General features: G+C 37.7%; 2 protein-coding genes across 9 annotated transcripts in view; both read left to right on the forward strand.

Moving 5' to 3' along the window:
• The window catches only part of ZC3H11A (zinc finger CCCH-type containing 11A), a 39992-nt gene that overhangs the window by 658 nt on the left and 17636 nt on the right, over positions 1 to 21698 (forward strand). For 2 of the 8 annotated variants that reach the window (XM_019649697.1, XM_019649695.1), the window contains exons 2-5: positions 5426 to 5479; positions 6838 to 6897; positions 13369 to 13566; positions 14673 to 14792. In XM_019649697.1, coding sequence (XP_019505242.1) covers positions 13513 to 13566; positions 14673 to 14792 — 174 coding nt within the window. In that variant the 5' untranslated portion in view covers positions 5426 to 5479; positions 6838 to 6897; positions 13369 to 13512. Of the gene's footprint in view, positions 1 to 79; positions 284 to 5425; positions 6898 to 13368; positions 13567 to 14672; positions 14793 to 21698 lie in introns of those variants that run through there. The other 6 variants (XM_019649691.1, XM_019649694.1, XM_019649699.1 and 3 more) reach the window with 4 other exon arrangements.
• ZBED6 (zinc finger BED-type containing 6) lies at positions 277 to 4885 on the forward strand. Its single transcript, XM_019649690.1, has one exon. It carries the CDS (start codon positions 1327 to 1329, stop codon positions 4273 to 4275), a length of 2949 nt encoding a protein of 982 aa, XP_019505235.1. The 5' UTR covers positions 277 to 1326; the 3' UTR covers positions 4276 to 4885.

A 21698-nucleotide genomic window follows, 5' to 3' on the forward strand; every position in this document is an offset into this window, starting at 1 on the left:
AAGTTTCCTTAGTTTAGCCGGACCCCCACTGCCGAAATTAACCTGAGTGCCGAATTTACCTACTCTCATTCCTCTCCAGGGTCCCACTACTTTGGAGGTTTTCTCAAACTCCACATACAGAAAGCCACCGATCTTATTCCGGTATCCTACGCCCCTTCCTACCTTAATTACAGTCCCATCCCCGGCCCTCAGCATCGGAGTCAAGAGCGACAGGGACACTTCCGTTCTCCTTGTAGGATTGATGAAACCGTAATGAAGAGCACCCCCTAAACGCCCATAATCGGTGCGGATTCCTATGGGGAAGGCCCATATTGTTGACATCTTCCAGGCTTTGGTTCTGGACCTTGAGAAGGAGGCTGTGGAACTAGTGATAGCGATGCTTTTTAGGATAAATGTATGTAGGTATTGGGGGGAAGCGGGGGATCAACCGAGAAGGAATGAAAGTGGTTTAAAGCTCATGTTTTAGTTTTTGCTGCGTATATAGAGTCCAACCTATGAGTTATTCATTTACAGACCGTAAAGCTTCTCCAGTCTAAAAAAATGACTGAAAGCTAGCTAAACTTGGATTAATTCTCAATACAAACAATAGATTGAAAATGCATATTGTGACCTTGTTTTTTAATTTTACTCTCAAAGCACTTTTTTTTTTATTAGCCACCCACATTTTAAAAAATTGTATTACTTTTAGTTAGAACTGAAAGGGGTCAGCTACCATTTGTTAATGACCAGTATGTGGAGTCTGATTTAGCTTTACAGAATTTACTTTTTGGATTGTATTGGCAAATCACAGTCCTAAGTGATCAATGTTAAATGATGCACTATGTTTTTGTTTAAATTAAATTTCCTGAAAATAATTAATTTCAGAATTAAGGGAAATTGATGTTGCTATCGTGAGGCATCATAAAAATACATGTGTTAAAAGCTGAAAGCATTTCAAGCAGATTCAGTTCTTGATGAAGCAGAAAGAACACGGGCCTGGGATTTGGAAAACCTGGCTTCTAGCTGCTACAGACCAACTCTGTGACTCTGGGAAACTGGGCCTCAGTTCTTTTTTCTATAACATGAGGAAATTGGACAATTTGAATTCAGAACACAGAAAGTTGGAAGGGAACTTAAAGCCCTCTGAGAAAGAGTTTGGGAATGTTATCCATTGCTATTACTTTTCCTCCAAAAGTAACCTGGTTTGGGAGTCATTGGCCCAAAGGGAATTTGACTCCCCATAGAAACTGGAGAAAAGATAATGCAAGTAAAGAGGAACAGCTGCATTTCGCTTGAATAATAAACCCACTAACAAATTCCGGTACAAATTTTGGAGATCTAAAGAGAATGAGTGTATGTGCCCTAAGTGTACCAGTTTCATCACTCTCGTCTGGCAGAAGATGCAGTACTTTTAGTGGTGCTGGGATTCTGGGATGTGTTCCTAATAATTCTAATACAGATAAAGAAGATGTGGTAGAGAGAAAAATGGTGGCAGAAGGAATGGATAAAGAGGCAAAATTGCCTGCCAAAAAGAAAAGAAAGAAGGGTTTGCGAATTAAGGGGAAGAGACGAAGAAAGAAACTGATCCTTGTGAAAAAGTTTAGTAAGGATTTGGGATCTGGGAGGCCTGTTGCAGATGCCCCCGCGTTGTTAGCTTCCAGTGCTCCTGAGCAGGATGAAGAACATCTTTTTGAGAGCAATATAGAAAAACAGATCTACCTACCTAGTACCAGAGCCAAGACCTCCATTGTGTGGCATTTCTTTCATGTTGACCCCCAGTACACCTGGCGGGCTATTTGTAACCTCTGTGAAAAAAGTGTTAGCAGGGGTAAACCAGGCAGCCATCTTGGGACATCTACTCTTCAGCGACATCTGCAGGCAAGGCATTCACCTCACTGGACCAGGGCCAACAAATTTGGAGTCGCTAGTGGGGAGGAGGATTTTACTTTGGATGTACCTTTATCTCCCTCTTCTGCTGGAAGCAGTGGAAGCTTTGAGTATATTTCTACTGATCCATTAGATGATAGTAGAATGGGTAAGAAACGTGATAAATCGGTATCTGATGCCCTGAGAGCGGAAAGGGGGAGGTTTCTCATCAAAAGTAACATTGTCAAGCATGCCTTAATTCCTGGAACAAGAGCCAAGACATCTGCAGTTTGGAATTTTTTTTATACTGATCCTCAGCACATCTCAAGAGCTGTGTGTAACATATGTAAAAGAAGTGTGAGCCGAGGTAGGCCAGGTTCTCACTTAGGAACTTCAACACTTCAGCGACACCTGCAGGCCACACATCCCATCCATTGGGCTGTTGCCAACAAAGACAGTGGTGCAGTTGGAAATGGATTAGATGAGGCCGAGACTGAAAGAGATGATCTCTTGAGCGATGCTTTGCATGGAGAGAAGTCTACAGGCAGCCAAGATTTAACAGCTGAGGACCTTAGTGACTCTGATTCAGATGAACCTCCTGTTTTAGAGGTTGAAAATAGGAAATCTGAGAGTCCTGTTTCTGTTGCAGAGCAAGATACTCTGATGCATGCTCAAGAGAAAGAAACGACATATTGTGAAAATTCAGTCTCAAGTCAAATAAGTCAGGCAATTATTCAAGTGATTGTGGAGGATATGCATCCTTACAACTACTTCTCAACCCCAGCCTTTCAGAGGTTCATGCAGATTGTAGCCCCTGACTATAGGTTACCATCTGAGTCTTACTTCTTCACTAAGGCTGTACCTCAATTATATGATTGGGTCAGAGAAAAAATTTTCTTAACTTTGGAGAACGTTCAAAGCCAAAAGATCCACCTGACTGTGGACATATGGACCCATGACCCATCCACTGACTATTTTATTGTGACTGTACACTGGGTCTCCTTGGAAACTGAACCTTCTTCCTCCAATAATGGCAGGATCCCCAATTTTAGAAAATGGGCGGTGCTTTGTGTAACAGGTTTGGCCAAAGACTGTTTGGTAACCAACATTTTACAAGAATTAAATGACCAGATTGGTCTGTGGCTTTCTCCTAATTTCCTCATCCCTAGCTTCATTGTTTCTGACAACTCCTCTAGTGTGGTACATGCAATCAAAGATGGTGGTTTTACCCATGTGCCATGCTTCCTGCATTGTTTAAATATTGTCATTCAGGATTTTTTCTGTGAGCACAAAAGCATTGAGAATATGTTAGTGGCTGCTAGGAAAACCTGTCATCATTTTAGTCATTCAGTCAAGGCCCGTCAGATACTGCAAGAGTTCCAAAATGATCGACAACTTCCATGGAAGAATTTGAAGCAAGATGAAACTGGCCATTGGATTTCTACCTTTTATATGTTAAAATGGCTCTTGGAGCATTGCTACTCAGTTCATCATAGTCTTGGTAGAGCCAGTGGAGTTGTACTCACCTCCCTTCAGTGGACTCTAATGACTTATGTTTGTGATATTCTTAAACCATTTGAGGAAGCCACCCAGAAAGTGAGTGTGAAGGCCACAGGATTGAATCAGGTGCTACCCTTAATCCATCATCTACTTCTTTCCCTACAGAAACTCAGAGAAGATTTTCAAGTCAGAGGTATTACACAGGCGCTCAATTTGGTGGACAGTTTATCTCTGAAACTTGAAACTGACACCCTACTAAGTGCCATGCTTAAATCTAAGCCCTGTATCTTGGCTGCTTTGTTAGATCCTTGCTTTAAAAACAATTTGGAAGACTTTTTCCCTCAAGGTGCTGATTTAGAAACTTATAAGCAGATCCTTGCAGAAGAAGTTTGTAATTATATGGAATCTTCACCAGAGGTCTGCCATATTGCAACTTCAGAAGCTCCTGGTCCCTCAGCTATAGTAGAAGCTGATTCGTTTACCTCATCTGTAAGAGAAGGCACCTCCAATTCAGGGTCTATTGATAGCTCAGCTGCAGATAATGTTGCCATTGGAGGCAGAAGCTTCATGTTTCCTTCTGCTGTAGCAGTAGTGGATGAATACTTCAAAGAGAAGTATTCAGAGATCTCAGGAGGTGATGACCCTTTGATTTACTGGCAGAGGAAGGTGAGCATATGGCCAGCTTTGACCCAAGTTGCCATTCAGTATCTGAGCTGCCCCATGTGTAGTTGGCAATCTGAATGTATCTTTACTGCAAATAGCCACTTTCATCCAAAGCAGATCATGAGCCTGGACTTTGACAATATAGAACAGCTGATGTTTCTGAAAATGAACTTGAAAAATGTTAACTATGATTATTCTACATTGGTTCTGAGCTGGGATCCTGAGAATGCAGTTGTTCAAAACAATGAAAAAGAAATATTATCTTAATTTCTTTTTCCTTTCTCCATTTAAAATGGACAACTTATTGCTATGTTACTGTATCCTAACTGCTACAGTTGTTGCATATATTATTCTTTATACATGAATCTGGGGAAACCTGAAAACACAAAAAAGATTAAAAATTCCTCAGAGGCAATATAATGTTGAAAAGTAAAGAGTAACTTGAATGATTTCATAGTAGTAACAATGTCACTGTCACTTGAAATTCTGTTTATACCAGTTGAGAGAAAAGATATTTTTTAATTAAAAAAAATATAGTGCAGCATTGAAAGGTCTTAGGCTATTTCTGACTGGTAGACTGAACTAGCAATTGGTTTTAACTAAAAATTTCTCCAAACATGGATATTTTGATTGCTCTGAAACCAGTGATAGAAAAAAACACACTAAGCTGGTGTTTCTCCCCCAACTCCCACTTTTGTATTTCTTTAAAAGCTCTGATTCATACTTACAGCGTGGCAAAAACAAAACTTGCAAAATTGTTTTATATTTGGACATTTCTAATTGCCTCCTCATACTGGTCAGCTTTATAATTTCAGTTTACTTAGTGTTATAGAGTTAACCCTTTATTTAGGGTTGGATCTATAGAAAAGGGGAACATTAAAAAACAATTAGGAAAAGATTACTTTTAATTGACTTTTTTTAACCTTATAAAATAGTATTTAGAAAAGATTATGTAGGTACTTTAGCCTAATTATGGGTAAATGACATAATAAAAGTTTGCAAAATTCAAAAAGATTGAGTGGTAATTGAAATGAAAGCCCCATCCATGAGCATACTTTGACAAACTTAGTATCCATTTTCCAAAGAATGTTTTTCTATATTAAGTATTCTTAAATGCCTTTTAAAAATATACCGAATGAATGATTCATAATATTGTATTCTTAACTAGGAGATTGTTTTGGACTCTATTCGTAACTGAAAACAAGCAATCAATATTTTCATGTGTTAGGAATCATTTCCTCACTAGTAAAATTAGAGAATTGACCTCAGTGATCTTTAAAATCCCTTTCCACTCTGAAAGTATGTTTCTGTGATTGAGTGGGAGGCCAGAAATTGATGACTTTTAGTAAAAGTCTATTAAAAGTTTCAGACTGAATAACTAATGTAAGATCCCAATTTTTCCTTTTTTTCATTTTAGATTTGGGGATATTCCCTGCCCAAAAATTTCCTGGAAAATTGACTAGTATTAAGTGTGAGTAAAAGGTGTCCACTTTTTTTTAAGTTTTGATTTTAGTTTTGTCTTGGATAGTATTTGGCAAGATTTAGCCTAGAAATAATGTAGTATTTCTTAAATAAGAATCAAAATTGCTTTGTTACTGGGCTGGTTTCAAAATTTAGAATTCATTTCTATGTATCAAAATCGTTTTTGGGTTTTTTTTTGGTTTTTTGGGTTTTTTTTTTTTCCTTTTTGTTTTTGAAATTCTTAAATGGTAAATGTACCATTGTGGAATGAAATTTCAGCTTCAAAAGTTTACCCTTTTACTAACTGGAGTAAATGGATAATTACCACAACTTTAGCTGTAGTCATCACTAGTAAAGAATTTGAAACTAGGCTGCAGAAGCAAGCCTTTGCAGGGCCAATATTGAATTTCATGCCAGTTGACACTGGTGCTACTATAAAACAAAAAATCTTCCTTTAGATAGAAACTTTCAGTATTTTGACAGTGCCAGTTCAGTATGGCTATAATGCTGCTCTGCCTTCTACAGCTTGCTGCACCACTCTGTAGTTACTCTGTAACTATGCATTTCTATCTTTTTTGGTTAAACACTCCCTGAAGATGATAAAGATGATATACATAACATCCATATTATACATATTGATAATATGTGTTAGGACTTCCCTTCATCTTTATTTTGTGGGTTGGGCAAAATTTTGTGTAACATATTAATATACTTCATGATACTTTGGTATAAGTTCACTACTTTTATAATGAACCCAAATCTAAAGGCTTTTGTAGTGTGTTTTAAAAGGGGAAACTTACCCAAATGTTTTATTTCTACACATTTGTGTATGTGTGCGTGTGTGTATAAGCCAGTTAGTATAAATGTATATTATATACATAAAACACTTATATTTTTACATACAAGTATGCTTTTATTATACAGATAATAAAGATGGGGGAAGGTTTCTGTTTTTTTCTTAATAGGTGAAGAAATCTTGAAGACCAGAAATTGGATCTTATTGAATTTTGATGTTCTTTTTAATTTTTAATTTTTTATTTTTTTCTTTTTAAATTCTATTGTTCGGCTATGGAAGATGGATTTTTAAAAAAATAATTCTTTGACTCCCAAGTTCATCTTTAAATGAACTCTTTTTTTCTTTGTTTTTTTGTTTTTGTTTTTGTTTTTGAGGAGATAACTAGCCCTAGCTGTCTCCAGTCTGACAAAGGTTATTCGAATGGACTTAATCTCCCAGTAGTTGGGAGATGTTTTAAAAACACGTCCTGTGTTTGAATTGTGGCTGAGAGGTTTCCTTGGCAATGTGAGGAGGAAAATTCTTTCTGCCTCATTATTATTAATTCATGGATTGAGTGTTGGTTCGACCTACAGGCGTGATAGATTGGAACTCAGTGAAGACACAGACGTCCCAGTTGAGAGCAACCAGCTAATGTAAGTGTGGAAATGGGCTTTTCCTCATTAAGGGAGTGAACATCTTTGTAATTTAAGACATTTTTTCCTGTAATTGTTTACAAGCATTTGGTTTTGGGATGGAGACATCCCTCCTTTTTTTTGAAAATACATGCACATTATAAAAAAGGTAAAAATGTAGCCAAGGTGAAATCTCCCTGTAATTCCACCTCCTCTGAGAGAAGCACTATTCATAGTTTATCACCCATAGTTCCATGTCCATACACATAGCCCTGCCTCATCTTTTTTTAATCATTATGCAGTGTGCCTTCACATGGCAGTGCCATAATTTAACATCCCTCATTGATAGACATTTGGGTTTTGCCATTAAAAATAGCCCCACATCCAATAACAACCCTATACACACATCTATGTGCATCTATGTATACATCTATGTGCACTGTTCCTTAGAACCAGTTCTCAGATGTGAATTTGTAGAATTGTTAGAATTCATTCTAAAGAGGTTGTACCAATTTACTGAATAATCAATGAGGTCTTTTTGATTTGTAAAAGTTCTTGACACTTTTATTAAAGATACTAATCTTTGGCCATGTTACTGATAGATCTTTTGCTATATAAATGTTTTTCATTTTATGGAGTCAAATCTACCAATTTTATTAACTGGTATCATGCTAGGAAAGGTTTTTTTACTCCGATCTTATAAAAAAAATACCATACATATTTTCCGAGTGCTTGTATAGTTATATTTTTTATATTAAAAATGTAATCTAGGGATTGTATTGTATGACATTGCCTCTCTTCCTCACATAAGCATAGTAGACATTGTGAAATACTGCTTGTTCTTTTGCTGAGTGTAGTTATGAATTCACAATCTTAGTATAGCGCTTTAATTAGTGAGCTAAAACCGATTTGTAGTCCTTGCTTTTATTCCCCTGGAATGTTTTTGTATGGAGTAGAATTTTTTTTTTCAAATGGGTGGTCAGTTTTTTTGTTAATTTCAAATGCCACTTCTTCATGAATCACATTTATTCATAGACTTGCTTGAATTCTTGATCTTGTCCTCATTTGTTGCCAATATTATATTTAAATGTTATATTTCACATCTATAATATCAGGTAGTGTAAGGCCCTTATTCTTTTTTAAATTTACTTTGTTTTTCTCAGTTACATATTCTAGATGATTTTGCAGTCTGTCAAGTTCCAATAATAAACTCATTGGGATTTTGACTTGAGTTGCATGATTGTATACATTATTTGGGAGAAAAGTAAACTTCTTTAAGCCATTACTCTCCATTATCCTGATCTTCTGTATGTAGTTTTGTAGTTTTTTTGGTTTTCTTTTTAATTTAATGTGAGTCTTGTATACCTCTTCATTTTCTTCCTATATATTTTATAGCTTTATCGTGAATGGGACTCTGTTATTTACTGAATGGTTGTTGCTGGCATCTAGAAAGTTTACTGATTTTATAATCTTAAACATTTTTTAGTTGCTTGTTAGAGTTTCTAGTTTGCAAGCATATAACCTGCAGATACTAAAATTTTTGCCTCATCCTGTCGCCATTATTCATTTTTTTCCTAATTTATGCTAGAGTCTTGCAACAGTGTTGAATGATAGTGCAGACAGTGTTCTTTTTTTCTTTTCCTTGAATGAGCATACCGCTAGTGTTTGATCATGTTGCATGTGCTGGTGGTTAAGTGCATTTATTCTAAGAGGATTACTTATAACTTACTAAGTTTTTATCAGGAGTAGATGTTAGATTTTAGCTTTTTTTTTTTTTTAAGCTATTTTAATTTTTTAAAAAAATATCACTTTAAGTGCTTTTTTCTTTCTTACCATTTTTTTCTTTTTGAAATCTTAAGATACCACTGTTTTTCTTTTTACCCCCCTTTACTCTATTAATGTAATGAATTTCCTAATGTTAAGCCATTCTTAGCCCCGGAATAAACCTTTTTTTTTTTTTTTGATCATGTGATGTTACTCTTTTAATATACTGTGGTTCAATTTGCTTTAAGATTTATCAGCTGTATCATAAATCAGATATCCAAAGCAGTTTTAAATATTTTTAAAAATCAGTGAAATAGTGCCTGTGACATGGTTTTATTCTTTTTGTTTTATTGAGTTTTTTTCTAAATTCTCTCTTAGATTAAAATAGGTCCTTAAGTTAATTTGTTCAAGAATATATGGAGTACATAGATCATATACTTTTTTTTTAAAAGATTTTTTATTGGGGAATTGGGGGGATGGGAACAGTGCTGGGGAATTGGGGGAAGGGGAACAGACAAGTTGCTGTTGTTCAGCATTTTAGCTGTAGAGGGCAGTGTCACTGGCCCTCATATGTGGGATCCGAACCGGGGCCCTCTGGTATCCCAAGCCAGTTCTTAACCATCGCGCCACTCGGCCGACCCGATCATATACTTTTTGAGACTTACATGTCAAAAAACTTGTTCCGAGTCCTGAAATCTTGAAATATAGTTTGAAAGGCTAAATCTAAAGTCATAATCTCTCCCTTAAATTCTGGATGCTTAGCAGTTTGTCTTTTGACATTTTTTTTTTTTAGCTGAGCCATCCTGCCACCTGTTGGCAGCTGAGCTCAGGCCGGGACTCGAACTGCTGTTGCTCAGAGCTTGCACTCTTGAGCGAGCTCTTAACCAACTGAGCCACTTTACCAGCCCTGTCTTTTGACATTTAGAGATTCTGATAAGAAGTCAAATGTTAAGTCTGATTATTTTCCCCATTGTCATCAGTCTGCTTTTTTCCTAGAAGTCTGTATGATTCTGTTTTTACCATTGGAACTCAAAATTTTTACCGTACCTTTGGTATAGAGATGTCTTTAAAGAAAATTCCTGCCTGGCATTCGATGAGCGCCTTTTCTAAAAGTTTCAAGTTCATCCAGTTTAGGGGAATTTTCTTGTATTGTTTTTTTGTTTTTGTTTTAATTTTATTATAGTCATTATTATATCATTTAATATTATATCATTGGCTGTACCTTATTTTATTTTTTTTAAAGATTTTTATTGGGGAATTGGGGGATGGGAACAGTGCTGGGGAATTGGGGAAAGGGGAACAGACAAGTTGTTGTCCTTTTGTTCTTCAGTCTAGTTGTGGAGGACGTCGCTTCACTGGCCCAAGTTGGCACCATCATTGCGCTCTTCCCGTGCAAGGCAGATGAGTTGCCAGCTTCTGGATGGCCACTAATGGCGGCTGCTTGGCCGCTCACGCTGGCTGCTGGCTACACACAGTAGCCCATGGCAACCCACTGCCACAGGGGCTGCAGCCTACGCTGTCGCCAGCGACTCACAGCAGCCCAGCTCCAGGTTGAGCTGTTGTTCAGCATCTTAGCTGTGGAGGGCAGTGTCACTGGCCCTCATATGTGGGATCCAAACTGGGGCCCTCTGGCTTAACCATCGCGCCACTCGGCCGGCCCATTGTATTGTTAATCTCTACCAATTCCTTTTGTTCCTTTTAGAATTTCCATTGTATAGAAATTGAATCTTCTGGAATTATTTTTATGTTAATATACCTTTTGTCTCATATTGACATCTCTTTGCATTTTGGGAGATGTCCCCAGAATGATACTTTATAATTCATTTATTGTGGGGTTTTTTTTAATCAATGTTTATCCTTCTAGATTTCAAAAGAGATTTCAAAACTTTTTGAATGTCAAAATCTTTGAAAGAGGCTAGAAATTTGAGTTTTCTTATTTTTTAAGTTTTCTCTTGTTCCCACTCTTGCCTTCATAGTGATGTGTTCATTTGTGTCAAACTATATTTTTTAAAACTTGCTGAGAGCTTGAGGATTTTAAAAGAATTTCTTTTTTCCTACATTAATAGAGGGGTAGGGTGGGAGAGGACCAGTTAGTCATCTTGGCCTCCCACTTTCAGACAGCTCTTTTCTGTTGAAAAGTAATCAGGTTTTTCTTGGCATCTTTGATACTTATGTATTTTTCCTTTTAAAACTTAAGAAATATATCAGTATGCATCTTGGTTTGGGATTTTATTTGTGGTAGTAGTGATTACTGTCAATTTTTATTCTCTAGATTTTGTTTTGCCATTTTCTTGCAAAGCAATTATATTCCTTCTTTACCCCTACTGAAAGTTGTTTAAATGTGTAAAACAGATATATGAAGGAACTGTTAAAACATTAGAAAGGGAGTGCCCATACACTCAGGATTCAATCTCTCTGTGCCTTGCTTATCTCTGAGGGAGTTTTGCAGAGCCTAGTTTGTAAAAATTGCAAAAAAAGAATAAAAACCCAAATGTGCTTTCGTGCTGTTTTGTTGCTATTTTGTAAGTGCCATTTTGTTTGATTAGTGTGTTGGGAAGAGGGTCTTTCTTAAACCGGCAGCAGTTTCATGTATCTTCTTTGGAATGTTGATTTCAGGAATGAAATTGACCTCTAAGCCTTTTCTTTTTGCTTTCTAAAAAGTTTTTCTGTTGTAAAACTTTTTCTTTTTCATCTAATACTTTTCCTTTTTACATATGTGTCACTCTACTATCTCTTAGAGACTTGATACCTTTTGGTGTACCCAAGAATGTAAAATGCACTCCCTGGAGTTTGGGGCCAGGGGAATCCTGCTAATAGATCATTGAGGTGCTATTAAAGGTTCAACCCATGTCCCATTCTGTAGTGGATCAGTGTTGGTCAGACTAGTAAGGGCAGACTTAATTTTTTTATTATGTGTATGTTGTATTATATTTAAAAATTTAATGTTATTCTGAGCATTAAACAAAATAATAAATAGCTACCTATAATTCTACCACCCTGGCAGTAACTACTGTGTATGTTCTTCCAGATTTCTTCTCTGTTATTTCGCATCCTCACCAGCATTTGCTGGTGTCAGCTTTGAATTTTAGCTATTCTAAAAGGAATTTTTGATCCCCAGTAACATGCAATGTTGACAAGCATATGATCTCTTAATATGCTTATGTGTCATCTATCTGTATATCTCCCTTGCTGAGGTGTCTGTTTAGATCTTTTGCCCATTTTTTTATTGTTAAAAATTAACAATTACTGTTGAGTTTTAAGTGTTCTTTGTATATTTTGGATACCAGTCCTTTATCAGTTACCTGTTTCCAGAAACCTTGTTGCTAAGAGTGCACGCTCTTAACTACTGAGCTATCCAGCTGCCCGTTGGCAGCTCAGGGCAGCTCAGCTCAAGGTGTCGTGTTCAATCTTAGTTGTGGGTGGGCATAGCCCACCATCTCATGTGGGAGTCAAACCAGCAACCTTGTTAGGAGCACGTGCTCTCACCAGCTGAGCTATCCTGCCACCGGTTGGCAGCTCAGCTCCGGCTCAGCTCCGGCTCAGCTCACTGGCCCATGTGGGAATCGAACTGGCGACCCTGTTGCTCAGAGTTCACACTCTTAACCAACTGAGCCACCCAACCGGCCCTCTTTTCATCGTTTTAATGGCGCTTTTGCAGAGTGGAAGTTTCTGATTTTTATGAAGTCCAACTTAGTGTTTTCTTTCATGGGTTGTGCATTTGGCGTATCTAAAAAGTTATTGCCAAGCCCAAGGTTACCTGGGTTTTTTCCTGTGTTATCTTCTAAGAGTTTTATATTTTTGCACCTGATATTTAGGTCTATGATCCATTTTAATTTTTGTAACAGGTGTAAGGTCTGTGTCTAGTTATATTTTTTTCATGCAGATGTCCAGTGGTTCCAGCATTGTTTATTGAAAAGACTATCCTTTCTCCATTGAAATTGCTGTGTAGTCCAAAATCAGCTTGTAACTACAGTCGGCCCTCTGCATACATGGTGTCCCAGCCTAGGAATTTACCCTTGAACAATGCGAATTTGAACTGTGAGGGTCAATTGAAAATATCCACCTATAAGTGGACCTGCACAGTTCATCCTACATTGTTCAAGGGCCAAATATATTTATGGGAAGAACTCCAAGGACCTCTTTTGCTCATTTGTAAACGGAGTGCCACTCTTTGGCCATCTTCATTATATAAGCTAGCTCTACAGATATTTTCAGGGGTAATTGTTTCACCAGTTATTCTAGAGGTTTCATCCACCTACTTATAATTATATCCACCTACTTATAATTATATATTTTTGAAATAACAAAAATGCTTGTAAAAATACTGAAACTTTTGTGAGATAAAAAAATTACCAAGTCAGAAATGTAGATTTAGCAAGTATTTTGTGTAAAATAATATGTCCCATTATAATCTGAAATATAGATCATTTGTTGAGTCAGCAATGCTTATTTAATTTTATGCTGAAGTAATGTAAAAAGCACCACAGAGACTACAAAAGATTGAAGGGCATGGCTATTCTTAACAAAAATTTTACAGTGTAGATGAGAATGTACAGTATCACATAAGAGTAAACTATGAACCTGTTCACAAGGTTTTGTGTAGACAAGTACATACTAATACTGTTAAAATTTGGTTTTAACAATGTGATTCATTTTTCTGGTGATTTGGAGGAGGAAATTGGAAGAAATTTACCTGAAATGTTTTAATTCATTATCTCCTCATTTTAGGATTACATTTTAAAGACGATTTCTGTGATTGAGTTGTCTTTTGGAAGATTAACCGGTTTCAAGAGGACTTGAAGCTGGTCCTCGCCTTGTGGAAGCAGTGGCTTGTTTTCAAGAAGCCACTTTTGATCTAAGGACCTACCCAGCATGCCTAATCAAGGAGAAGACTGCTATTTTTTTTTCTATTCCACATGCACCAAAGTAAGAATTGGAATCTCTAAATCAGTTCTTTCTATGATTGCCCTAATAAAATTGGATAAGATTTTCCCAACATATTAGGTTTTATGTTTTGGTTTTCTGAACTATTTATTATCTGTAGTCAGTTTTTTTAGTAAAGGATAGCATTCCTAGGATAATTCATTCTTCTTTTTTTTTTTCCCTCTTCATTTTATGTTCTTCATGTTCAACAAAAGTGAAACGGTCCATAGCATTTAGTCATCATTCAGTGGTCTCTTACCTGTAATTAATCTGTTCAGGGTGATTTTAGAATTAGGAGCACTTTGGCCTGTGGCTTCCAACTTTGCTTTTATTTGTATTAAATGAATGGGTGGGTTGTGTTCTACCTCTAGAAACTGTCATGGATTGAATTTGACTTCTTCAGATTTCCTGCTGAATACTTAAAGCCATCTTCTAAATACACTTTTGTAGTTATTTTGCTTTTTCTTTGTCAAAACTTTCTAGTTTTCTGCTTGATTCTACTGTAGCTCCATTTAGATTTATCTGCTGTTTTCTGTTGTTCCTTTATGACTAATTCTATAAGTGTACATGATAACAAAAACTTTTCTTAAATCATCTTGGTGCTATGTTTAAAATTACTAGTTTTGAGCAAAGCTTTGATCTTATATAGCATTTTACACAACAGTAGCATTTTGTTTCAGACAGTACCATTGTATAAAGTATGTAATGAACCATGAGATTATACTTAAATCCTAATCTGTTAACCTCCTTCCTTATTTTCCGTCAAAAGCTAATTGCACAAGTTGGAATGTATGAAACGGTGTTGAAGATGAACTGTAAAATATATTTATAAAGCGTATCCAATACTCCCATTTGTCTTTTTCAACCCTGTCTCTCAGCTTGTGTCATTCTCGTCAGATCAGATGAAGGGTGCTGTCAGGAAATAGGTTGTAGGAAATTATAAATTTGTTGATCCCTGATTGTTTTTGTTATCACATCTCAGTTGTCCTCTCCCTTGCTCTCCTTACTCCTTTGTGTTTGTCTAGATGACAAGAAATTATTATAATGAACATTTTACTTGGGTTCTGTTTCGGTACCACAGTTCTTTTCTGTGTTCTCTTTGATTACAGGGTGACAGCTGTCCATTCCGTCACTGTGAAGCTGCACTAGGAAATGAAACTGTTTGCACATTATGGCAAGAAGGGCGCTGTTTTCGACAGGTGTGCAGGTTTCGGCACATGGAGATTGATGTAAGTTTTGAATTTGTATTATGATAAGTAGTCTGGTGCCATGGTGCAATAAAAAATATTGGGGAAATGACATATAACATGTGAGTTAAATTTTTAAAAATGATCTAGTGAAACTTATGTCATTATTATAATGCTCACTTAATACCTAGATGTTAGAGAGTATGAATTGGTATCATTTTTCTGGAAGGCAGCTTGGTAAAAATGACATATTTGGGGAGTATTTGCATTTCTATGTTTATTTTCAAACAATCTCAAACTTAGAGAAAAGTTGCAAGTATAATATAAAACTTTTTTTCTAAGCCATTTGCGAGTAGATTACTGACATTCCCTGTCACCTCCAAATATTTTCATGAGTATTTCCTACAAACAAGAATGACATTGTATTATAACTAAATACAACCTTCAAAATTAGAAAATTAACATTGGTGTGTTACCTTCATTTAATCCTTAGATCTTACTCAAGTTTTGCCATTGTACTAATAATGTCCTTTATCGATAGGTTCAGTTTCCTTCAATCTAGAATAGTTGCTCGGTCTTTCCTTGCCTTTCATTGGCGTTGACACTTTTGGTAGTTAGAGGAGAGTTTATCTTGTAGAATGTCCCTCAAATTGGGGTTAATCTGATATTTCCTCATTACTAAATTCAGGTTTTGTATCTTTGGCAGGAATATCACACAGGCGATATTCTTCGCATTATGTACTATTAGGTGGCATATAATTTTAATTATCCTGTCACTGGTGGTGGTTAACTTTGATTACTTCATTAAGGTGGTATCTACTAGACTGCCTCATTATGAGTTTTTCTTTTTGTAATAAGTATTTTGTAGAGAGGTACTTTGAGACCCTGTAATTATCCCATTTCTTATCAAACTTTCATTTTATTTTTTTCAGTGATTTATTTATATTTGTGCAAACTCATGGTTTCCTAGCTTATTGAATGTGTTGTATTCCATTACTATCATTTTTTATCCTCAAGTACACCCAGATTTGCCCAGTAAGAGCCCTTCAAGCTGCTTTTGTGTCCTTTTGGTGCTTCATCATTCTTTGAATACCTCTTTTCTTTCTGACTTGAACAAGATTTTCTAGGCTCACCCTGTACTTTTCTTCCTTTAGCCCTGGATCAGCCAAATCTCCAAGGAGCTCTGGTTCCTTTTAGTGAAAAATGGTGTATAGAAATAAGATTTGATTGTGTTTTATAATTATTTGTTACATAAAGTTTCTTATACCATAATATGTTAAAAAGTAAATGCTGAAATTCCTTTATAATACAAAAAAACAGTACCTAAGTGTAAACAAATAAAAATTTGAATTAAAAAATTTTAAAAAAAAAGGTTTGAGCTGCTCCTGCTCCTGGAGTGTTACTGCTTCCAGGCCTACAGTGAACAGAAGACGGGAATATATAAATGTATATATACACTCATTTACATAATTCTTTATAACTTTATGTTTATTACTTTATAAAACAATTATTTACATAATTGTTTATTACTTTATGTTAATAAACTTTATTAATTAAAAATCATAAGTTCACATAGATGCCCCCAATTCACCAAAACTGCAAGGTTTAGTCTAGGCTTCTCCTTTTCCATACTTGTAACTCCTCCAAAAGTGAGAAACTTGGTTCCCATTGTTCTTAGTATTATTTATTCGATGTTCTCTAGTTACGTAAACCAGCCTTTTCCTTGTTCTCAGGCTCTGACGTCACACATGAGGTTGCTCCTCCACGAGGACATCTTTCTCACCTTGTTGTCATGCCAACCCTGTACCAGGCCTCCCTCCTCGCGCCACTGTGAGGGCTCCTTCCGCACTCTGCTTGGCTCCTAACATCCTACTCTGGAGCCCTTTGCCCCCCCGTGGATGCCCTTTTCATGCTCTTGGGCTCTGATACTCTGTTGGGCAGCCCTCCCAAGTGAGGTGCTTACTCTCCTCACCCTGTTCAGTCTCTGACTCTGTACCAGGCCCCCACTCAGGAACGCCCTGCCTTCCTCACCCTGCTTGGTCTCGGAGCTCATTCTGGGCAGACCTTCCATGAGTACACCCGCCTCCCCTGCTTTGAGATCCCTTCTGCACAGAGGTCTCGCTCACCTTGCTTACCCTGCTCAGGCTCCAGCTCTGTGCCAAACCATCCTCCCATGCAAATCTCATACCAACCCCTATGTCAGCCCCTCCTTGTCAAGTGAACACCTTCCTCACCTGAGTTAGGCTCTCACACCCTGTTCTGGGCCACATACCTTTCCCTTTCCCAGCATGAAAGCCTGCCTCTCTCAGCCTCACCTAATGACTTTGGACTGAATTGTTTGAGGGGTTGGGGAAGGAAGGAGACTAAATATGTAGTTCACCTGCCTGGTGTCATAGAGCTGCTCTAGTTTGGTTCCAGATTTATTCATAACTGTATTCTGTGCTGCCTGTCTTCCAAATAGTAGGAAATTCACTAAAATCCAGGGAAAGGAATATTCTATCTAACTTTTTAAAAATCATGCTGTAACACTGCTGGCAGAGTGTAAATTGGCACAACTCCTAGGAAAGATGTGTCAGGGTCTCTAAGAACATCTACATTTAAAGGGTCTCTTAAAAGAACTCTTGGGACTTGGCATATAGTTGTATTCCTGGCTAAGGTTTATTACAGTGATATAGCAAGGCTACGCCTTCTGAACATAAGAGAAAATGACACAGGCAGAGTCTGGAGGAGTCCATGTCTGGGTTTCTTTGTGATCTCTCCCTCCCATGAGAGGCCACACAGCAAACACTTCCCCTAGCCATGAAAATGCAGCAATGTGTGGGACATTTCTGCCCAGGGAAGCCCATGAGAGTCAGCAGCTAAGGTTTTTATTGGGACCAGTCACGTAGGCACCCTCTACCTAATACATAACCAAACTCCAGAAGGATGGCAGGATGGCAGTGTTCAGCATAAGGCATATGGTTTATACAAACAGTCTAGGGACATTTTAGGTGCCAAATTCCTACATGCCAGCCAGGGGCCTACCTTGCAAGTACACTAAGGAAAGCAATTTTAGGGCTGCTCTGTTAACTTGTCTGCACAGAGGCTTATTTGGCTGCATTTTACAAAACTATTATACCTGTGTCTCAAGTGTACTCGTGCAAAATGAGATAGATGCAGAATTTCCCTTCGTAGCATAATTTGTAATAGTAAAATGTATGAAACAACCTAACCATTTAAAATAAATTTTACTACATTCATGCAGTGGCGTACTGGGCAGCTATTGACAAAAAATTTTTTAAATGGAAACGGCTTAAATTGATATGGAAAGATCAGGGTATATTGTTAGTGAAAAAGTAAGGGGCAGAATAAGTGTGTAATATGCTTCTATTTGTGTAGAAAAAGAGGGGGGAAAAGAATTTATATTTATTTTTCACTTGCATATGCATTTTAAAAATCTCTAGAAGAATAATGGAGAAACTTAACAACAACGGCTATGGAGGTGGGACACAAATGGGAATGAGCATTTTTACTGTAAGACCCCTTCTATACGCAGTCAGTTTTCATTGTTTGTGGGTTCCATACTTGCAAATTTACCTACTCGCTAAAATTTATTTGTAAACCCCAAATCAATACTTGCTTTCATGGTCAGTCATTTACAAATGTGCTGAGCATCAAAAAATTTGAGTTACCTGATGTAAGCACTTCCAGCTGAGATTGAATAAGGCTATACTTTGCCTTCTTGTTACAGTTCTCATACTATAAACAGGTATCCTTTTCATGGCCTATTTAGTGCCTCGTGTGTGTGTGTGTGCTTTTTTTACTGGTGATTTTCCTGTTTGAAATGGCCTCCAAGGATAGTGCTACAGTGCTGTGTAATGTTCCTAAACACAGGAAAGAAAATACATGTAATAGATAAAGCTTCATTCAGGTGTGAGTTATAGGTCCACTGGACTTGAGTTCAGTATGTTTTTTTTACCTCTGAAAGATTACATTTATTTAATTTTTTTTTTCAAGATTTCATTGGGGAATTAGGAAAGGAGAACAGCCAAGTTGTTGTCCTTCAGTCTTAGTTGTGGAGGTGCAGCTAGCTCAGCTCCAAGTCCAGTTGCCATCCGGCTGCCTGTGGGCAGCTCACACTTGCTCAGTTCAAGGTGCTGTGTTCAATCTTAGTTGCAGGTGGCATAACCCAGCAGCCATCCCATGGAGGGAGTGGAACTGGCAACCTTGTTGTTAGGAGCACATGCTCTCACCAGCTGAGCTATATATTCAATTATAGTTGAAATACAAATATTATACAACATCAGCTTCAGATGTACAGTGCAGTGATCTAGCCCCTACCCCATCCATGAAGTGATCTCTCTAACAAGACGTGACCATCTGACACTCTACAAAATATTTACATTATTAATTATGTTCCCTGAACTCTCTTTCATATCCCTGTGGCAGTATTGTAGTTACCTATTTATGTTGTCTAATCCCTTGCCCGTCTCCCTCATCCCCACCCACCTCCCAACTAGCAACCATCAGTTTTTCCTCTATATCTTGAGTTCAGTATTAATGAATCAACGATATATATTAAATAAGGTGTCTTTAAACATAAGCACACAGAAAACAAGGTTATGTATTGATCAGTTGATAAAAATGTTGTGACCAGAAGCTTGCAGGAACCTAACTCTATACCTTTGGACCAGGTGCTATATTTTACCTATTAAAAACTTAAAGAAATAATCATGTTGAAGAATGTTACTATTTAGGATGTGTTGCTAAATGAAAAATGTATAGAATTATATGGAATATCTTTAAGTGTGCATCTATACATTTACAATTTTTTTAAAAAGTAAAAGAATTCTATACCAGAGTATGTGATTTTCTCTTTTTTTTTAATTGGGGAATTTCGGGGAGGAGAACAGTGTTGGGGAATTGGGGAGGGGGACCAGCCAAGTCATGTTCTTCAGTCTTAGTTGTGGAGGGCACCAGTTGCCATCTAGCTGCCTGACAGCAGCTCGTGGCCTCTAAGCTCAAGGTGCTGTGTTCAATCTTAGTTGCGGGTGCGCATAGCCACCATCCCATGCAGGAGTCAAACCAGCAGCCTTGTTATTAACAGCGCACGCTCTATCCGCTGAGCCATCCGGGTGGCAGCTCAGCTCAAGGCGCCGAGTTCAGTCTTAGTCGCAGGCGAGTGTAGCCCACCATCAAACAGGCAGTCTTGTTGTTAGGATCATGTGCTCTCACCAGCTGAGCCATCCTGCCACCTTTTGGCAGCTCAGCTCGGGCGAAGCTTCACTGGCCCATGTAGGAATCGAACTGGTGGCCCTGTTGCTCAGAGCTCACACTTTTTTTTTTTTTCTTTTAAGGATTTTTATTGGGGAATTGGGGGATGAGAACAGCGCTGGGGAATTGGGGGAAGGGGAACAGACAAGTTGCTGTTCTTTTGTTCTTCAGTCTAGTTGTGGAGGACGTTGCTTCACTGGCCCAAGTTGGCACCATCATTGCGCTCTTCCCGGGTGAGGCAGGTCAGTCTCCAGCTTCTGGACGGCCACTCACTGCGGCTGCTGGCCGCTCACGCTGGCTGCTGGCCCCTCACGCTGGTTGCTGGCAACTCACGTCAGCCCATCTCCAGGTTGAGCTGTTGTTCAGCATCTTAGCTGTAGAGGGCAGTGTCACTGGCCCTCATGTAGGATCTGAACCAGTGCCCTCTGGCATCCCGAGCCAGCTCTTAAACAACACACCACTCGGCCGGCCCAGAGCTCACACTATTAAGCTAACTCTTAAACCAACTGAACGAGCCACTTGGCTGGCCCCAGTATGTGATTCTCTTTGGGGAATAGCATAACAGGCCTTTATTTCTATTTTTCAAGTCATCTTCATTGCATGTGTATTACTTTTCATTTAGAAACAAAAATCCATTAAGGATATTAAACAGACCAAGTAAATGTCATATGACTCATATATATGGAGGAGGCTGTTATAGAAGTCATCCAGTCATTTGAAAATTGCTTCCCAGAAAGGAGTAAGCACTTAGGCAAAGATAAACTTAGGGGTAAGGAAGATTGGCATTAGGTTCTGCCTTGTTGGAGGAGGAATCGAGTAATTGTTGTTATTCCTATCTAAAATATAATGGTAGCTATTATACCTATTTGAGGGGTATGACAGGAAACTAATAAATTTTACCCAATTCTTTGAAAGGTAAAGGTACTTGCTTACTTTTTAAAAGTAGTAATCATACATGTGGCAGTAAACTCAGGACATACATTTTTAAAATAGTATTTGCCAAATTGCCTTTCAAAGCTGTTGAGCTACGTTACATTTCCATTATCAGCATATCCCTACCAACATAGTGTATTATCAAATTACCAGTCTCTCAGTATAGTAGACTTTGATCTTAGCCCCTTTTTATACATTTAAGGGTCTTCTTGGAATGGCCATTGTTTCTCTCCATAGTTAAAATTTTCTGAAGTAATGCTGCTCTTTCCTGGAATTTTAAACCCTAGGCTGCTTATTATGTTGAGAGATCCAACTTAAGGCAGGTTATAATCAGAGGAATAGTCCTTTTCAGAAGTGCTTATCAGGTCTTTTTTTTTTCTTTGTTGAGCTATTTGTTAAATATGTATAGAAATGAGCACAAGTCATAATCATACAACTTGAAGAATTTTCACCAAGTGAATAGTATACTTACTTGACCTAGATCAAGAAATAGAACATTTCCAACACGCTGTCTTCCCCCTTCATCTTCACTAACCGAACCCCCAGAACTAATCACCATCCTGACTACTCTACCACAGAGTAGAGAAGTTTTGCCTGTTTTGATCTTTGTGTGAATAGAATCATACAGTATATGCTCTTTTGTGTCTGGCTTCTTTGACTCTACAGCTGTGGTGTTAAGTGTAGCAAAGCTCCAGATAACATTCTATTGTATAAAGTTATTACAATGTATTTATCCATTCAGCTGTTGGTGTACATTAGGGT

This window comes from Hipposideros armiger, unplaced genomic scaffold, assembly GCF_001890085.2.
Source record: "Hipposideros armiger isolate ML-2016 unplaced genomic scaffold, ASM189008v1 scaffold_134, whole genome shotgun sequence".
NCBI lineage: Eukaryota > Metazoa > Chordata > Mammalia > Chiroptera > Hipposideridae > Hipposideros > Hipposideros armiger.

What these genes read in the sequence shown, in the direction of transcription:
- ZBED6 (XM_019649690.1), top strand. Translation starts at nt 1,327, where the DNA reads ATGAGTGTATGTGCCCTAAGTGTACCAGTTTCATCACTCTCGTCTGGC.